General features: G+C 41.6%; 1 protein-coding gene across 1 annotated transcript in view; it reads left to right on the forward strand.

The window, feature by feature from the left end:
• The first annotated feature begins 1,787 nt into the window (after positions 1 to 1,787).
• The window catches only part of MOSMO (modulator of smoothened), a 75,765-nt gene continuing 59,784 nt past the window's right edge, over positions 1,788 to 17,768 (forward strand). Inside the window, exon 1 of the mRNA XM_061152992.1 lies at positions 1,788 to 1,902. Within this exon, the coding sequence (XP_061008975.1) occupies positions 1,797 to 1,902 (106 nt within the window). The 5' untranslated portion in view covers positions 1,788 to 1,796. The remainder of the gene's footprint in view (positions 1,903 to 17,768) is intronic.

A 17,768-nucleotide genomic window follows, 5' to 3' on the forward strand; every position in this document is an offset into this window, starting at 1 on the left:
AAGAGACCAATGTTTGGACAGGAAAGTCTATCGGCAAGCAATTGAACTTCCTTACCCAATCTATGTGGTGATACTGATAACTCTGTGCATTTCTGCAAGGCTGTTGGACTGGTGGAATTTGAAACCTGCTGAGTTCTGTGGACATGTAGGCATTCCAAAAATAGAGACAGATATCACTCTTCTAGGTCTAGAAGTAGAGATGACCTAGGTGGCCTTTATGGAGAAAATGAGCATCTCATTTCTTGTCCACTGCATGGGGAACTACCTGGGAAAGAAAGAGCTGGACTCAACGTCAGGGTTAATAGTGATTTAGTACATGAGTCATGGAAGAAAAGGAAACCTCCGCTTGATAACAAAATCCTATGTGGTATGTGGTAGACCATATGTGTTGCTAACAAATTCTGCCAACCGTCTCTTTTTCTGTTTCTCCATCCAACTTAAGCCCCTCCCCACATCCCACCTCAGTAAATAGTATCACCAAACACCCAGTTACTCAGGCCAAAAATTTAGGAGTCATTCCCTGAATCCTCTCTTTCTTTCAACTGCCCCCACCCTCCCATTTATCAGCACGCCCTTTCCTCTGCCTACAAAACAACCCTATCTGCCCATTGTCCCCCATCTTCACTACTCTTATCCTAGCTAAAGCTACATTTCTCTCTCCTGGACTACTGTGCCTCTTAACTGGTATCCCTGCTTTTGTTCTTTCCCCTCCCCACCTACAAGCTATACTCTTTTTACAGACTAAATAAGACCTGTCACCCTCTTGCTTTAAACCCTCCCGTGCTTTCCTGTTGCATTTAGAACAAAATTCAAACTCTTTATCACGGCTCTCGAAGTCCTACATTTGATCTCTGTCTACCTCTCTTTTTCTCTAGCCACACGGGCCGTTTTGCAGTCCCTTGAACAGCCCAACCTCTTCCTTGCCCGCTTCCCTAACCTTCTTTGCACTTCCTTTTCTTTCTGGAACAGTCTTGCCCAGATCTTCACGCATGAGGTCTTTATGAACGTGGCGTTCTCAGTGAAACCTTCCCTAGTCATGCTAAGTATCATAAAACCGCCGCCCCCTAGACCTCTCATCAGATCTACCCCCAATTTAATTAACAGATTAACACCTAGCATTAAAGATGAATTTTTAACAAAATTTCTGTCTCTTCCCCCACTAGAAGGTAAGCTTTCTGAGAGCAGGAAACTTGTTTCTCCTGTCCACTCAGGCACCCCCAGCACCTACAGTGCCTGCTGCAAGCAGGAATCCCTAATCATTCCCTAAATGGGGCAGTCCCGGGCTGACGGATACGGCAGAAGCAACGATAATACAAGGTGACAAGTGCTTGTCACTGGCTCCCTCGGCGGTCGCGAGGCCACCTCCTGCTGGAAGAAAAGCGGCTCCTGCCCAGTCCAGGGCAGCGAGGCGGGCGACCGAGGAGAAGCCGGGCGGAGCAAGGCCTGAGGCGGGCGGGAGGAAGGACTGGGGCTGCCAGCCTGGGCTGGACCGAGAGAACGGAACGGGGTCGTCAGGGGCCGAGAGCCGGAGCCGGCCGCGCCAGCGCCCCGGCTTCGCTTCCGGGTGAGGGGCGGGCGGGCGGAGCAGTTCCGGGGCGGGCGGCGGTTCCGGCTGTGCGGGCCGCGCCGCGGCTGCTAGTCCCGGGCGCGCGGAGGGCGCGAGCGGCGCGCAGGGGGCCGAGGGGGAGCGAGGCGGCGGCGTGGGGTCTCCTGGCCCCGGCGGCGGCCCATGGGGCGGGAGGCGTGAGGCCGCGGCCTGCCCGGGGCTCGGGGGGTGGGGGGAGCGGGGCGGGGAGATGGATAAACTGACCATCATCTCAGGATGTCTCTTTCTGGCCGCCGATATCTTCGCCATCGCCAGCATCGCCAACCCGGACTGGATCAACACCGGGGAGTCCGCGGGTGAGCGAGCGGCAGGCGCGCGGGGCCGGGCGGGGGATTGGCTGAGGGCGAAGCGAGGGGAGGGGAGACCCGGCTCAGGAGAAGACGGGGCTGGAAGATGCGCGGCGGCGGCGGCGGCCAGCCTGAGAAGAAGGGGGCGGTGAGGCGACCCGGGCTGCCTGGCCGAGGGGCTGGCGAAGGGGACACGCGGGTCGCGAGCCAGACCCCCGGACGGAGGGGAGCGGCACCGCGGGCTGAGTGCGAAGTGGCCGAGGAGATCTGGACCGGGCTGGTGGTCCTGGACCGGGAGAGAGGGTGAAGGGAGACAGCCGCCAACCTGAGGGACAGCGGAGGGAGGAACGAGTGTCGTCCTGGATTTCAAAAAAAAAAAAAAAAAGTCAAGGTGGGAGACAGGAGGAAACCGATTTGGAAGAAACTGAGGCGCCTGTGAAGGAATTAGAAACCAGGCGGTGAGACTGGGGCCCGGAGCGAGGCAGCCTGTGGGGTGTGAGAGTCCCCATAGAGCTGACGGGCGACGAGAGGCCGAAAGGAGTCGGGGCCGACCGCTGACCCTCGTTCCCCCACCCTAAGAAGCGGCGTCCGGGATAGAGGTCCGGGCAGGACCGGGTTAATGGTGCTGCGAGAGCTGGTGGCGGGGGGGGGGGCGCCGGATGAGAGCCTCAGACCCGCGCCCCTGCCCAGCCCCTGCCCACTTGGCAGTGTTTGAGATACATGTGGCTTCTGATTTTCCCTTTGAAGTCTATGTGGTTATAATTTTGCTTTATTTTAGGCCCCGGAGCTGTAATAATCCTAATAATAAACTTCATTTTATGGAGCATCTTTCATTCCAGCGCATCACAAAACGCTTTCGAGATCCTAATAGTAGTTAGAAAATTAAGTAACGCATTAGAGTTGTAGGCAGCCCAGTAGCAAACAGTGCGTGCTGTTAACACCACCGAACTGTGGGCAGCAGCGACGAGGTGGTGCCCTCAGGAAAGAGGTGGGCATCTTTCTGAAGGGTATCCCAGGTGAATGCCTTTGCAGCCTTTTTCCTGGCTTGGGCCACCAACTACACCCCTCCCACACACACACATACACACACTCACTCACACTCACACTCACCCAGACCTGTAAAACCAAAACTTTAATTAATGTAACAACTGCCAGGAGAGCTGATGGGAGTAAAGGAATAAACTTTTTTTCTAACTGCTTGTTCAGTGCAGGTGAAGGGAATAATGAGAGTTGGGACTATCAGACTCCCTCCATGAATATTTTGTTGTAAGCATGTATCACTATGCTGTCAGACTTACTTCTTAAGTATTGCTTATGATTCTGTATTTATCCTGCAGTATTTTTAGCTCTTAAAAAAAGCCGTGGCTGGGACATTTGTTGCTTCCTCCGCCTTTCTTTCCCCCATCTAGACCTAGTAACACAAAATCATGCTGTCAGATTTACTGGTTATTAAAATAACACTCTAAAAATTTCTGCTCCTTTTCTTGCCTATATAGTCATAGCAGAGCTCTTAATTGTAAAACATGTATGATTATTATGTGACCCTGTAGCAGTGTTAGCTATTGCTACAGTGGTGATGTTGCAATTTATAAATGTATCAAATAGACACTTTGTGCACCTTAAACATATACACTCTTATATGTTAATTATATCTGTTTTTTTAAAACTGTAAAGCATATAAAGAAAATACCAGACTGATTTCAAATTTGGTGAAACTGCAGGCTTTGTTTCTGAAATGTTAGTAATGTCAGTGTTACTAGTTGTGTGTGTGACATCCAGTTCCTGACTTGTTTTTAATCTGACTGTGTGTGCAGTGACTCCTTTTGTAAAGAAGTTTCAAGTGGAATCCCAGTGTATAAAATAGACTGAATGTCCATGGAAAGGGAACAGCTTAGAGAGGGAGGAGAGAGAGATGAGTAATCTCATAACATTCCTGAGAAGATGTTATACTCTATTATATTTGAAAGAAGACAAGAATAAGATGAATACAGCTCCTTCAAATTAGGCAGAGTCATCAGCTGTGAGTTGCCTTGGAGATGGGAGGGACAGAAGACCAAGGTTTGAAAGAAGTAGAAAATGTTTGAAATAATAGTTGTGAGAGACAGCTGGAGACCATGGGATTATCTAGCAGCGTGGAAACTTCACTGAAGTCAGTGGTCATGAACAGAAAGCGTGATAAGCGATCTATGCTTTGTTGACCCTCTGGTGGTGCTCAGCTACTCTGGCACCAGTGTGTGATGAAAGCCAATAGATAGCTTCATTCAGAGTTGTGGTTTGCCAGATACATGCAAGAAAATAACAGAGGAGCAAAAGTGTTTAGGGCATTGGTCAAAATATTGTAATGATAGCTCATTAAATCTCAGCTGGATGAAGAGTAAAAGTGAAAAAGAAAGCTGTTATATATATATATATATTTTAGTCTTTGAGTACCAGATGGCATATGGTCAGTGGAATAGTTGACGTGGACCCGTCGAGTTGAAGACTTCGCTGAGAGTTATTGATACAGCAGAGTGGAAGGGCAGGGGGCTGGGGGCACAGGGTCCAGGCTGTGATACTGGTGATGTGTGGCTGAAGTGGGGGTGGAGTAGGTGATTTTTTTTTTTTATTTCGAACAGTTTCCCTTGCCATCTCAAGATACCTTTCAGTTAAATATTCTGTGTTTAGCAAGAGGAATAAGAGGAGATGCTAAGAACACTGGAGATGTTTTCAAAATCATATCTACCCGGTATTTCTTTCTTTTCTTTGTTTTTTTTTTCTGGCCATGCCTTGTGGGATTTTACTTTCCAGTCAGAGACTGAACCAGGGACCTTGGCAGTGAGAACATGGAGCCCTAACCACTGGACCACCAGGGAATTCCCTAAGCTGTGTTTCTTAAGGTTTGATATGTCAGACAGTGAGCTCCCCAAAACTTAAAATGAATGAAGTAGTATGTTTCTTTGTTCACTCTTGTACCTTTGCATTGTGGTAAGATGTACCTGAATCTTGCCTAGTGTTTGAGCTTGTATGCTCACTGTACTTTTTACCTGAACAGACAGATGTAGTCGAGTTAAAAAAAAAAAAAAAAAATCAGTGCAGAGTTACACTTTCCAAATCAATGAAACATTTATAGGAAGTTCAGTTAAGATTTCAAAGGTGGCAGGATTGGCTTTATGCTAAGATCTGCAAAAAAGTGACTTTACCTGGCAGCAAAACGTTAATGTGTTGTTGATTCCCTTTGGTGCCTTATACATTGTACAAAAGTCTTGATTGTGATGTTTTTTACTGCAGCTTTTTAAGTGAACAAAGTATATTTTGAAAATAGAACTCCTGGAGCTGAAAGGTTCCTCAGAATGGAGTTTGAAAACCACTGCCATAAACTAGTTAGGGAAAGTTTAGGATTCAAATCCAAACTTTAGCACTTAGTAGCTCTGTTACTTTGGTTAATCTGCCTGGCCTTTCTCTAAAGTTTCCCTTCTGTAAAATAGAGATAACATCTCAGTGAGTTATTGTAATGATTGAGTTAATCCATGTAAAACATTTAGAACAATGCCTGATACATAGTAAGTGTTCATTGAAAGTTAGATATCGTTGTATTGCTGTTCAAGTTTATAACAGGTGTCAAAATCCCAGTTTTGAAACTGAAGCTCAGAACTTACTACTGAGAACTGACACAATCTCATTAGATGCTTGGAAGTGAGGAAACATCAAGGCTTAGCACAAGTCAGATAAATTTGTCTTCCCTTTTGGCTTTGGACTTCTCCATCACTGTTTCTCCTCTTTTAGTCTCTCATCTCCAACTTCTAGTCTCTGTACTCCTCAGCTTCTGAAAGGAAATGAAATATCCCAAAAGGAAATGAAATATCCCAAAACAAAAAGCTGAGTAAAATAACTTCCTTAAATCCCAACTAATAAACTATATTACTGTAAGATTATAAGCCATGTTTCATGCTGGAAGTTTTGTGTGTTTTTTTTTAATTTACCATTTTTTAAGACTTTTTTTTTTTTTTTTTTGGCTGTGCTGGTTCTTCATTGCTGTACATGGGCTTTCTCTAGTGGCAGTGAGCAGAGGCTCCTCTTCGGCTGGATACTCTTCTTGCGGTGCATGGGCTGCTCTTTGGGGTGGCTTCTCTTGTTGCAGAGCCTGGGGTCTAGAGCATGTGGGCTTTAGTAGTTGTGGCTTACAGGCTTGGTTTCCCCACAGCATGTAGAATCTTCTTGGAGCAAGAATCAAACCCATGTCCCCTGCTTTGGCATGCTCAATCATGTCTGACTCTGCAAACCCATGGACTCTAGCATGCCAGGCTCCTCTTGTCCATGGGATTGTCCTGGCAAGGATACTGGAGCGGGTTGCCATTTCCTCCTCCAGGGGATCTTCCCAACCTAGGGATTGAACCAGTGTCTCCTGCATTGGCAGACAGATTCTTTACCACTGAGCCACTTGGGAAGTCATACTGGCAGTTTTTAATATGTTTTTATAGTATTGGCCCAAATACAGAGAAACTGTATTCCTTTAATTTTCATCTGTGTATGATAGCATTTCCTGAATTTGTTCTAATAGCTTGTGGATTATGCACAAACTTTTAAAGATATGATGACTACCACCCACCCCCCCGCCCCCTTTTTTTTGGCTGTGCCATAAGACAAGTGGCTTGCAGGACCTTACTTCCCTAACCAGAGATTGAACCTAGGCCCATGGCAGTGAAAAATCCCAATTCCTAACCACTGGACCACCAGTGAACTCTAGAGTGTAACAGAAATAGATGTCATTTGTATGGGGAATATACATTGGGGGGGATACTTTAGTAAGGACCCTTAGGAGTTTCTATTAATGTAATTAAAAGTATTAAATGATAGGTAAATATAATGGCAGAATTACATTAATTCTGCTCTACTAGGGTCAAATTTCTACTAGTTACTGGAACTCAGTATCAAGACAATATTTTATGTAGTGCTTTATAGTTTTTGAAGCACTTTGACATCTATGACTTGTTCTTATATTTGGCCAATGTTAAATAGTCATTTCTACATTTTCCCCTATAAGTTGGTGCTTTGCACAAGAGATTTGAGTTTCAGGGTTGCAAAGTCTCCCTTCAAGAACACTCTTCATTGAAGTATTACCTATGTAGGAATTTGTGCACACATCAGTGGCTTAAATTTTTGCCAGAACAGAAGAGGTAAAGGAGATTTGGGTTTCAATATTAAAGGGATGTCCTGCACTTTGTACAAATCCCTTAACCTCACAGTTACTGTTTTCTCATCCCTCAAGAGACAAATCTTTAGTGAAAAAGAAAGATTTTTAACAAGATCAACAAAGATGCTCCTGATAAATATAAGTGATCTAGAGATCCTTTTATTGAGGCATCATCCCTTTATGGCACAGATTTCAGTGACCATTTAGGATTGTGCATGCTCAGTCGCTTCAGTCGTGACCAACTCTTTGTATCTATGGACTATAGCCTGCCAGGCTCCTCTGTCCATGGGATTCTCCAGGCGAGAATACTGGAGTGGGTTGCCATGCCCTCCTCCAGGGGATCTTCCTGACCCAGGGATCAACCCTGTGTTTCCTGCTTTGTAGGCAGATTTTTTACTGCTGAGCCAGTGGCTCAGCCCAACCATTGAAGATTATTACCATCCTATATCATCCTAGATGGATTTACTTAGTGTTCTTTATGAAGATTTCCAAGTGTTTCCCAGGAGTCTTCCAGCACATGATGGAACTTGAACCTCTTCCTTATATCTAAGCAAAATTTTTTTCTTTAGAATTGGTTCTCTTATTCAGATTATAGTCTGTCATAGTGTATTTGTTCCTGAAAATATCTTTACTCTTGTTCTTTTTAAAATTAGATTGGATGTGAGAGTTTTTAAGGAGTCTCGTTATCATCCTCGTCTCTATTTATGTTGTGAACTAATTGAGAAAAAAAGAGTAAGATATTTAGGAGCCAAAATATTATTTAATATTGATTAAGAGGATATTGGAGAATGTGACTCATATCCTTGGACAAGTAACTTCCTCTTGAAAGTGAAAGTCACTCAGTCGTGTCCGACTCTTTGCAACCCCATGGACTGTCCATGGAATTCTCTAGGCCAGAATACTGGAGTGGGTAGCCTTTCCCTTCTCCAGCTTCCTCTTACTGGGCCTTAAAATTGAACAGACTTAATTCTCCAGTCCCAGGCAGGATTGGGGGACCTGCTCTGTAGGACTTCCAGTGGGAAAGAATGAAAGAGATGAGTGCTCCCTTTAGGCAACTTGCTCCCAAGGGCAAAAAGTTGGACCACTTATGCCCAGTTTTTTATCTTAAACTGCCAGTCAAATGACATCATTCCTCCTGACCTGAGAAAGATTGAGTGAGGGGACACAGATAAACTTAGATATTCTTAACAGCGGTACCTCCACCCCACCCCTCATGGATAAAAACATCAGAAGTGGGAAGAAAGCCTTAGCTGGTTGAAACCTAGGAGATGGCTAACCTTTTGCAAGGAAGGATTTTCTTTTTTCTCAAGTACGAAGACTGGCAGATGATTGAAAAAGATGAGGAGGGGTTTCATTTCCCATTCTGTTACCCACTACGCTCTCCACAAAAAATCCTGGTAAACCTCAGATAGGACACTGTGGGCTTGACATCTGTCACATGAGTTCAAGATCTTTAGGGAGATCCTAGCCTATGAGTTGGTAGCCTTTGGTTTAAAACATTTAAATTACAAGCTTCCGAAGCACATCTGTATATTAAATAGTAGAAAATTATTAAATGATAAGCCCTTCTCCTGAACTGTGACAGCTTCAGTAATCAGAGTTGGTTTGGTGTGAAGGAGCTTTGTAACATCATTTGTTACACAAACTAAACTATCTAGAACTTTGTCGTGTTAATCATTTTGGACATGACTTGTTGAGAAGGACAGAACTGGCTTACCTCAGAGAGCAAAAATCTTGAGATTGTGCTCTTCTTTAACTTAAAAAAGCATTAACAAAACTTCTTCAATGGCCTTTTGAGTCTTTTTCCAGTAAATTTCTTTTTTAAAACAGCTTTTTTGAGATATAGTTTCATTAACCTTAAGATGCACCTATTTAAAGTGTACAGTGAAGTGGTTTGTATAACCACAGTCAATTTTAGAACATTCTCAGTACTCCAAAAAGAAACCCCAGATCCCTTCGCCATCACCCCCCAACTTCCTGGTTCTTAGGCAGACTGCTTTCTGTCTTTGTAGACTTGCTTATTCTAGACATTTCATATAAATGGAATCATGCAATGTGTGGTCTTTTGTGATTGGCTTATTTCACCTAGCATAATATTTTCAGTGTTCATCCATATTATAGCAAATATCAGTAGTTCATTTCCTCTTATTGCCAAACTGTGTGGTGTATCCCCATTTATTTATCCATTCATCAATTGATGGATATTGGGGCCAGTTAATTTCTTTGCCTTCCAAGAATACCACTTCTTCATAATGGTAAAGTGGTATAAAATTTTTTCCTTGGCTTTTTAAAAAGTAACATCATCATTATTATTTATTTCAGCATATCAAATAACAACTTTGAGTAAAAATTCGAAGACCAGTCTTTTTACAGTGTTCACAGGTCATACTTGAAGCTTGAAATAATTTATAATACTGTGAATTTCACATCATAGTCCAGATTTTCCAATATGAGATGAGATTTCCTGAACAAAAAGCATTTGTTTATTTTACAACCTTAGTTCCAAAAAGCCCCTCTTTTTACTATTATCAACAGAGATGTAGGCACTTCAGGATGAAGGATGTAAGCTAGTTGACCTAAAAGATTTGGTGGGGGGAAATTTGGGACCAAGAACATAGACAGAAGTCATGAGAGAGTGGAAAAATCTAACAGGAAGGAAATTCTGAAAAAGGTATTACAGAGTGATGACAGCCATTGCATTTATTAGACTGACCAGACTTGTTGAGTTCTTCCTCACTTGGCTGCCAGAACCCCTTTCACAGCTGGCATAGTAAGAGTAATATACATCAGTCCTCCACTGTTCAGCTTAGTATAAACCTAAAATAGTTCTGTTGTTAACCCCTTTCCTCATAAATGTGGAGTTTGTATTGGAGTTGCAGTGTAGTAAAATATCCCATGAGATGTGAGTCAATCTAGATTTGATTTTTTAATTCCCTTTTTATGAATTTTATGGTTTGGGGCATGTAATTTGATTTCTCAGCTATAAAATTGGGAATAGTATATTTATCTCAAAGGATGATTGTGAGAAAATATGGCATATGAAGAATTAGCACATGGCCTAATATATAGCAAATGCTCGTGTTAGTCACTGTTATATGAAAGGTCAAAACATCCTAATTTAAAAATGTTTCCCTTTTGTATTATCTGTTTTATTTATTTACCTGTGTCCTATCTTGTTCTAAAAAGAGATTTAAGGCAATACTGTATCTGGTGAATATTTCTGAAATCCAGCTTGGGGAAGGGAGCTTTCCAGGAATACAGACTGTGAAGTCAATTGCAGTTCTGATGTAAACTTCATGGGATATATGTAAGTACCAAAACCAAGGAATGCATGAGTTTATATGTTTCTGAAACAGACTAAAGAGGTTTTCTAAGTGAAAGACAGCCTACCATAGTGGAAAGAGCACACAGGGTTTGGGTTAGATCAACATGTAGTCAAATCCCAGTCCCACAATTTGCTAGCCATATAAGTGATCTTAGACAAGTTGTAGTTGATGATTTTTTATTAATCCAAGTTATATCATTCAGATGTGGTTAATACCTCTTGTAGAACTTCCAATTGCTGCGCTGGTTCAGACCCCAACTTTCTATTCTCCTATATATTAAAGATTGACTGGTTTGCTGAGTGACTGAACAATAGATATATTAAAGAGTAGTATCTGCAGTGAATTGTGAAAATCATATATTTCCCAAATTATTTTTAAAGGACTATAGTGATCTGTAAAGCTTTCAGTTAGAGTACAGTCAATTAGTCTCACCTCAAAGGCTGAAAATAAGTTTGAGATATATGAGATAGTTTCTTGATAGAAACCTGGCAAGTAGTACAACTGAAAATTCTTCAGTTTTTGTTTATGAAATAAAATTTCTTATAGTTGTCATTAGCTTCTTCAATGTACCTGTGAGTTTATGAATTTTTCCATACCCCATTTCAGTGCATACTTAAGCAGTGGGCTATATTTCATAATTTTACAGGGGTAATTTAGACATGTAATAAAGTATTGCTGTTCATGAAATTATTGTTATTGAGTTATAAATAGCTTAATCATGCAACTTGAATGGGTAATTGTTTACATAGTGACCTTGTTTTATATCCTCTGAATAACCCAAGAAATTAGGCTGTACAGTGACAGCGGTGATAATATATAGGCGTAAATTTCGTGTCTACAACTTCACTTATTTATGATTATTCACATAAACATAGCATTCATGTTTTTTTGGTTGTCAGAATGTTTTATTGTCAAGCTCTGAAGTTACACATGTTTTTCCAGGTACTTTCTAGAATTCTTTGCCCAGCTAGCAAGTAACTGCTGATAAGTTTCATACTTAAAAAGCATGGTCCACTTGGTAACAATAGATTATGGGTAGTGGTAACATTATTTTATTCTTTATTGACTGTAGACTGATGAAAAGGTAATATTTAGCAAAGCTATTGTTGAAATAGCTAACTAACACACCCTTATTGAAATAGAGAGGTTAACTAAGAGCATGAAGGAACCTAAGGATCCTTGAAAATCAAGGTAAAAAAATGAAACTGTTAGTTGCTCAGTCGAGTCTGACTCTGTGACCCCATGGACTGTAGTCCACCAACTTCTCTGTCCATGAAATTCTCCAGGCAAGAATACTGAAGTGTATAGCCACTCCCTCTGGGGGATCTTCCCGACCCAGGGATCAAACTTGGGTCTTCTGCATTGCATGCAGATTCTTTACAGTCTGAGCCATCGGGGACGCCCAATATTTAGCAAGCGTATTGTTGAAATAGTAGAGAGGTTAGATAAGAGAATGAGGGAACCTGAGGATCCTTGAAAATCAAAGTACCTAAAACTAAGTATTTGGATCAAAATCACTTTTCAATAACATACCTCTCTAAAATTTATTATGTACTCTCTCATTAGCTGTAAATCCCAGCTAAATTGAATATCCTTACTGGATATGCCATGGGCAAGTAGAATGAAATGGTCCTTTGGGATTTATTGCTTTAGAGTTGACAAAGAAGCATAAAGATTTGGGTGTTGCTATCAGTGATACTTACATGTACTTATGAGTATGTATAAACCAGAATATATAGTTTACTTACATGACATTTCAGTTTATGACTTCAGTTTTTAAGCAAACTGACAGTTCTTTAAATTGCTTTTTTTTCTTTTTAATTGAGATGAAAAGACTGCACTTTTTGTATGTCTCTTTTTACTAGCTTTGCTATAAATAAAAGGTCACATTTGGTATTTTGACACTTGCTGTTGTGTATATTGAGCAAAAAGGCAGCTGTTGACTTTTAATATAGATCTGTTCAACAGAGACCGTATACTGCTATCATTAGAGATTTTAAAAAGTAAAGAAAATGCAGTTGGTTAGGTCAAGTAAGAAAATGGGAGAGGGGAATTTCATTGGGTCTCCCCATTTGTGTATATACCATTTGTGGTATATTCACAGTAAGTTATTTACCTGGAACATTATTGGGTCCACTTTCAGCTATAATACAGAAATTTTTTTCAAAAATATGACATGTGCAAAGTAAGGCAAAGATCTCCAAGGCCATTTCATTTATGACCAGTTCACTTATAAAGTACCATCCATTTTAATAAATCTTTCATTTACTGTGAATATTCCTTAAATCTTCACGTAGATATTTCCTATACCACTGTACTTTATTACAGACAGTCTCACAGTAAATGCTTATTAAGATATGTGTGATCTGTAAGGAACTGTACTAAATATTCTGAGGGATTTCTTTTAAGTGAATGAAAAAGTATTTTATCTTTGAGGAACCTCTAAAGTGTGTGGCAAGATTCATTTCAATACATCACTGCTAAATTTATCTTTCTAAAGGATAGGATGGTAATATTCAGTTCAGTTTAGTCGCTCAGTCATGTCCGACTCTGCAACCCTATGAATTGCAGCACTCCAGGCCCCCCGGTCCATCACCAAATCCCAGAGTTTACTCAGACTCATGTCCATAGAGTCAGTGATGCCATCCAGCCATCTCATCCTCTGTCATACCCTTCTCCTCCTGCCCCCAATCCCTCCCAGCATCAGGGTCTTATCAAATGAGTCAACTCTTCACATGAGGTGGCCAAAGTATTGGAGTTTCAGCTTCATCATCAGTCCTTCCAATGAACACCCAGGACTGATCTCCTTTAGGATGGACTGGTTGGATCTCCTTGCAGTCCAAGGGACTCTCAAGAGTCTTCTCCAACACCACAGTTCAAAAGCATCAATTCTTCGGTGCTCAGCTTTCTTCACAGTCCAACTCTCACATCCATACATGACCACTGGAAAAACCATAGCCTTGACTAGACGAACCTTTGTTGGCAAAATAATGTCTCTGCTTTTTAATATGCTGTCTAGGTTGGTCATAACTTTCCTTCCAAGGAGTAAGCATCTTTTAATTTCATGGCTGCAGTCACCTTCTGCAGTGATTTTGGAACCCCCCAAAATAAAGTCTGACACTGTTTCCACTGTTTCCCTATCTATTTCCCGTGAAGTGATGGGACCAGATGCCGTGATCTTAGTTTTCTGAATGTTGAGCATTAAGCCAACTTTTTCACTCTCCTCTTTCACTTTCATCAAGAGGCTTTTTAGTTCCTCTTCACTCTCTGCCATAAGGGGGGTGTCATCTGCATATCTCAGGTTATTGATATTTCTCCCAGCAATCTTGATTCCAGCTTGTGCTTCTTCCAGCCCAGCGTTTCTCATGATGTTAAATAGTTGCAAATACTTATAAGTGCTTGCTTTATGACAGCTACTTTTCTAGACATTTTTTACATGTGTGAACCAATTTAATCCTCACAACATGCCTAAGTGCTGCTATTAGCCCCACAGAGATACAAAGAAATTAAGTAAGTTGCCCAGGGTTATACAGCTGCTAAGTGTGAAAGCTGAGATTAGAATCTAGCTCCAGAGTCCTGGCTTTTAACCACTGCATATGTTTGGACCAGAAACCCTCAGTGACCCTTCATCTACCATAGCACAGAAGGCCCTTAATCTTCGCAACATGCCTCTGGCTTATCTTTCCAACTTTTGATCCTGCTTTTCCCTACATGGATCTACATTCCAGCCCCTCTGTATTACTTTTCCGTTTCCTAAATATAATCTGTAGCCTCTTTATTCATCTCTAAGTCTTTGTTTATGTTGTTTATTCTCAGTGTGATGCTCTCTCATGCTTAGCAGTTCTTGTCATTCAGTGTCCTACCCATCTTCCAAGCATATGTCAACTGCTGTCTTCATAAAAATCTGTTTTGATCCCCTACCTCACGTGATTTTTCCCTCTTGTGTGTTTTTCATGGTAGGATATCTGTATTATGGTTATTTGTATGTTACTTTCCCTATTTTCTAGTGTAGATTTTTAAAGTTCTGTAAGAATAGGGCTTCCTCCCTGGCTCATTGGTAAAGAATCCACCCGCCATTGCCGGAGACACAGATTCATTCCCTGGTCTGGGAAGATCCCACATACCTTGGAGCAGTTAAGCCCACACACCACAACTACAGAGCGTGTGCTTTATACGGAGCCACAACTACTGAGCCCATGTGCCACAAGTACTGAAGCCTGGTCACTCTAGAGCCTGTGCTCCACAATGAGATGCCTTCGCACCACAACTGAAGAGTAGCCCCCACTCTCCACAGCTAGAGAAAAGCCCACGCAGCATCGAAGACCCAGCACAGACAAAAATAAGTAATTTTGTAAAATTTTATATATAAAAAAGGAACAGGGCGTAAAACTTATTGATCTCTGTACCTTAGCACTCACTCCAATTTGCACTTGGCAGGAAAGAGGAAGTGTTACGGTAGACACTAAGTCTTTAAACCTGGAGTGGGGAACAGAATTAGGAACTTTGGACAGTGAGCCGCTTTAAGGGCAAAAGTGATGATTTTGGTTTAGAGGTTATATTTCAAGTGAGCGTAGAATATCGAAGCAGAAAGGGGCTAATCAGGAAAGAGGGATTTGGCATCCCTAGTTGTCATCTCTCATTTTCACAAATACGATATTTATATTTTTAATATACCAAGTTTTCTTTCAATAGCTGTATGTCCACGAAATTCATAATTTTTTTCCATGTTGTCAGTTGGTTTTTATTTTGGAAAGTAAGGTCCAGCTGCTATCTAGTTATTCCCAACTTTGAAAAAATATTTTAAGGTGAAAGTTAATTTGTAGGTTGATTAGTTGATTCTCTGGGTCAGTACAGAAATTAGGTTACTAGGCTAGTCCGTAAGACCTTGTCATGACTGAAATATTTACTTCTGTATAAAAAAATAGAAAGCAATACAGTTACATTACCGATAAAAAGCTTTTTAAAAAGTAGAAATAGCTTGTATCTCTGATCCTTTAACACATGAGATTTCTTCTATGTGACAGAGGTGCTTCACTGAGATTCTTCTTAACATTTGTCAACAATATTTTGAGTCATTTTTTACTTACAAATCACCCTGGCAGATGAAGAAAAAGAAGACTTACAGAAAATGTATGTTTAAGAGATTTCTTGAGGTAGAATATCCAGAGATAGAACTAACTCAGTGGAGATGAGGAAGATTTGTATGAGTGAGTGAATGTATGTGTGATTTTTGTGGTGTGTGATGGTAGGAAGTGATGGGGAAGATAAGGAGCTTATAGTGGATGAATGATCTCTCCATGGGAAAGCAAAGTGGTATAGAATAAGCTGGATCCAATATTCTTTATCCAACCCCCATGAGAGGGACCATTAGTCCTGGTTAGTATGGTTACTGTTTGTTGAGGGGCCCTATGAATGAATAGAATAAGGAGGAAAACAGTATTTTCTGTGTCATTTGGGGTACAAATGGTACAAATTAAGTGTTTTTAACTTGAAGAGTATTTCTGTTGATACTTGGCTTCTAATTTAGGCTTTGCTGTAGAGGTTTTGTTTGTGCTTGAAAAATTACCTGAATGCTTTTTCTTTCTATTTTTCCCAACCAAAAAACAGTTCCATGCTCCTCTTTCACCATCCATCCATCTCTTGATTTAAAATAAAAGTGGGTGTATATGATATAATATATTGAATTCTTGGGAAAATATTAATAAAGATGTTGTGAAAGGAATACAGGTGTGAAGCCAGAATTCAGTTCAGATTCTGGCTCTGCCACTTTCGAGCTGTGTGGTTTTGGACTTCTTGCTTGACCTCTGAGTTTAGTTTCCTCATCTGTTTGTTGTTCAATTGCTCAGTCATGTCCGACTCTTTGTGACCCCTTGGACTGCAGCACCCTAGGCTTCCCTGTCCCTCACTATCCCCCAAAAGTTTGCTCAATCTCATGTCCATTGAGTCAATGATGCCATCCAACCATCTCATGCTCTGTGGCCTCCTTGTCTTCCTGTCTTCAATCTTTCAGGCATTAGAGTCTTTTCCAGTGAGTCAGCTGTTTGCATCAGGTGGCTGAAGTATTGGAGTTTCAGCCTCAGCATCAGTCCTTCCAATGAATATTCAGGACTGATTTCCTTTGGGATTGACTGGTTAGATCTCCTTGAAGTCCAAAGGACTCTCAAGAGTCTTCTCCAACACCACAGTTCAAAAGCATCAAATCTTTGGTGCTCAGCCTTCTTTATAGTCTGACTTTCACATTCATACATGACTACTGGAAAAAACCGTAGGTACTGGGGTCCAGCCTCGGTAAGTGACGCCACGAACAGGGAACCTGAAGGTAAGCACCCCCGTTGTTCAGTTTTCGGGACGACTAGGATCCCACTAGGGCGCTGCAGGCCCCCCTGCATAAGATAGGTAGGGTGAGGAAAGTGGGTAGGCTTCAGGTTTCTTCTTTAGGACCCCACTAGGGCGCTACAGGCCCCCCTGCATAAGAAAGGTAGGGCAAGAAAGGTGGGTACCTTTCAGGTTCCTTCTCTAAAGATCCTCTCCTTTTTCTTCTTCTAATTGCTAACAAAAATGGGTAACAGTGAGTCAAAAGAAAGGCAACTCTTTATTGGAGTGATATTACAACTATTAAACAAGAGAGGTATTAAAGTAAAAAAGGCCAGCATTCAATCTTTTTTCACATTTGTACAGGAGCAATGCCCTTGGTTCCCAGAAGAGGACACTGTTAACTTAGATACGTGGGAAAACAGTTAAGAGATTATTATACTTTACATGGACAAGAGAAGGTGTCCACTGATACCTTCTCCCTGTGGAGTATGATTAGAGATGCTTTAGATCCGACTCACGAATCCGAAAGAGTGAAAGTTAAGGGAAATGAAGACGATGATGAGTCCAAACCGAGCTATCAACAGTTAAGAGAAATGTTAGCTGCTCTGAACACCAATAGTCATCCAGAAGGTGGGGACGAAAAAGAAAAACAACTTTCACCCCAAGATGAGGAAGATTTAGAGGAAGCAGCAGCTCGTTATCATTCTGATGAGGATTGGTCCTTTTTTGCCAAAGACACTCCTAAAAGTCTAAGAGATATATCTCCAATTAGGCCTTCTGTAAAATTCGATCCTAAAATCCCTAAAATATCCTCAAAACAGGGTAAAAAAGGTATGGGGCAATCTCGACCCCCCGTGCCTCTCCCTCCATATGGGGGTAAAGGTCCTCCCTTAGGTTTTTCACGAAGAAGGGTGCTTTCAAGGCACAAAAATCTCAAGAGCAGTTCTCCTAGGTTCCCTCACCCTCCTGCTCTCCACCCGGGTGCCCTTCCCAATAAAATCTCTTGCTTTGTCAGCACATGTGTCTCCTCGGACAATTCGTTTCCGAGTGTTAGACAAGAGCCC

Source organism: Dama dama, chromosome 10 (assembly GCF_033118175.1).
Source record: "Dama dama isolate Ldn47 chromosome 10, ASM3311817v1, whole genome shotgun sequence".
In the NCBI taxonomy this organism is placed as follows: Eukaryota; Metazoa; Chordata; class Mammalia; order Artiodactyla; family Cervidae; genus Dama; species Dama dama.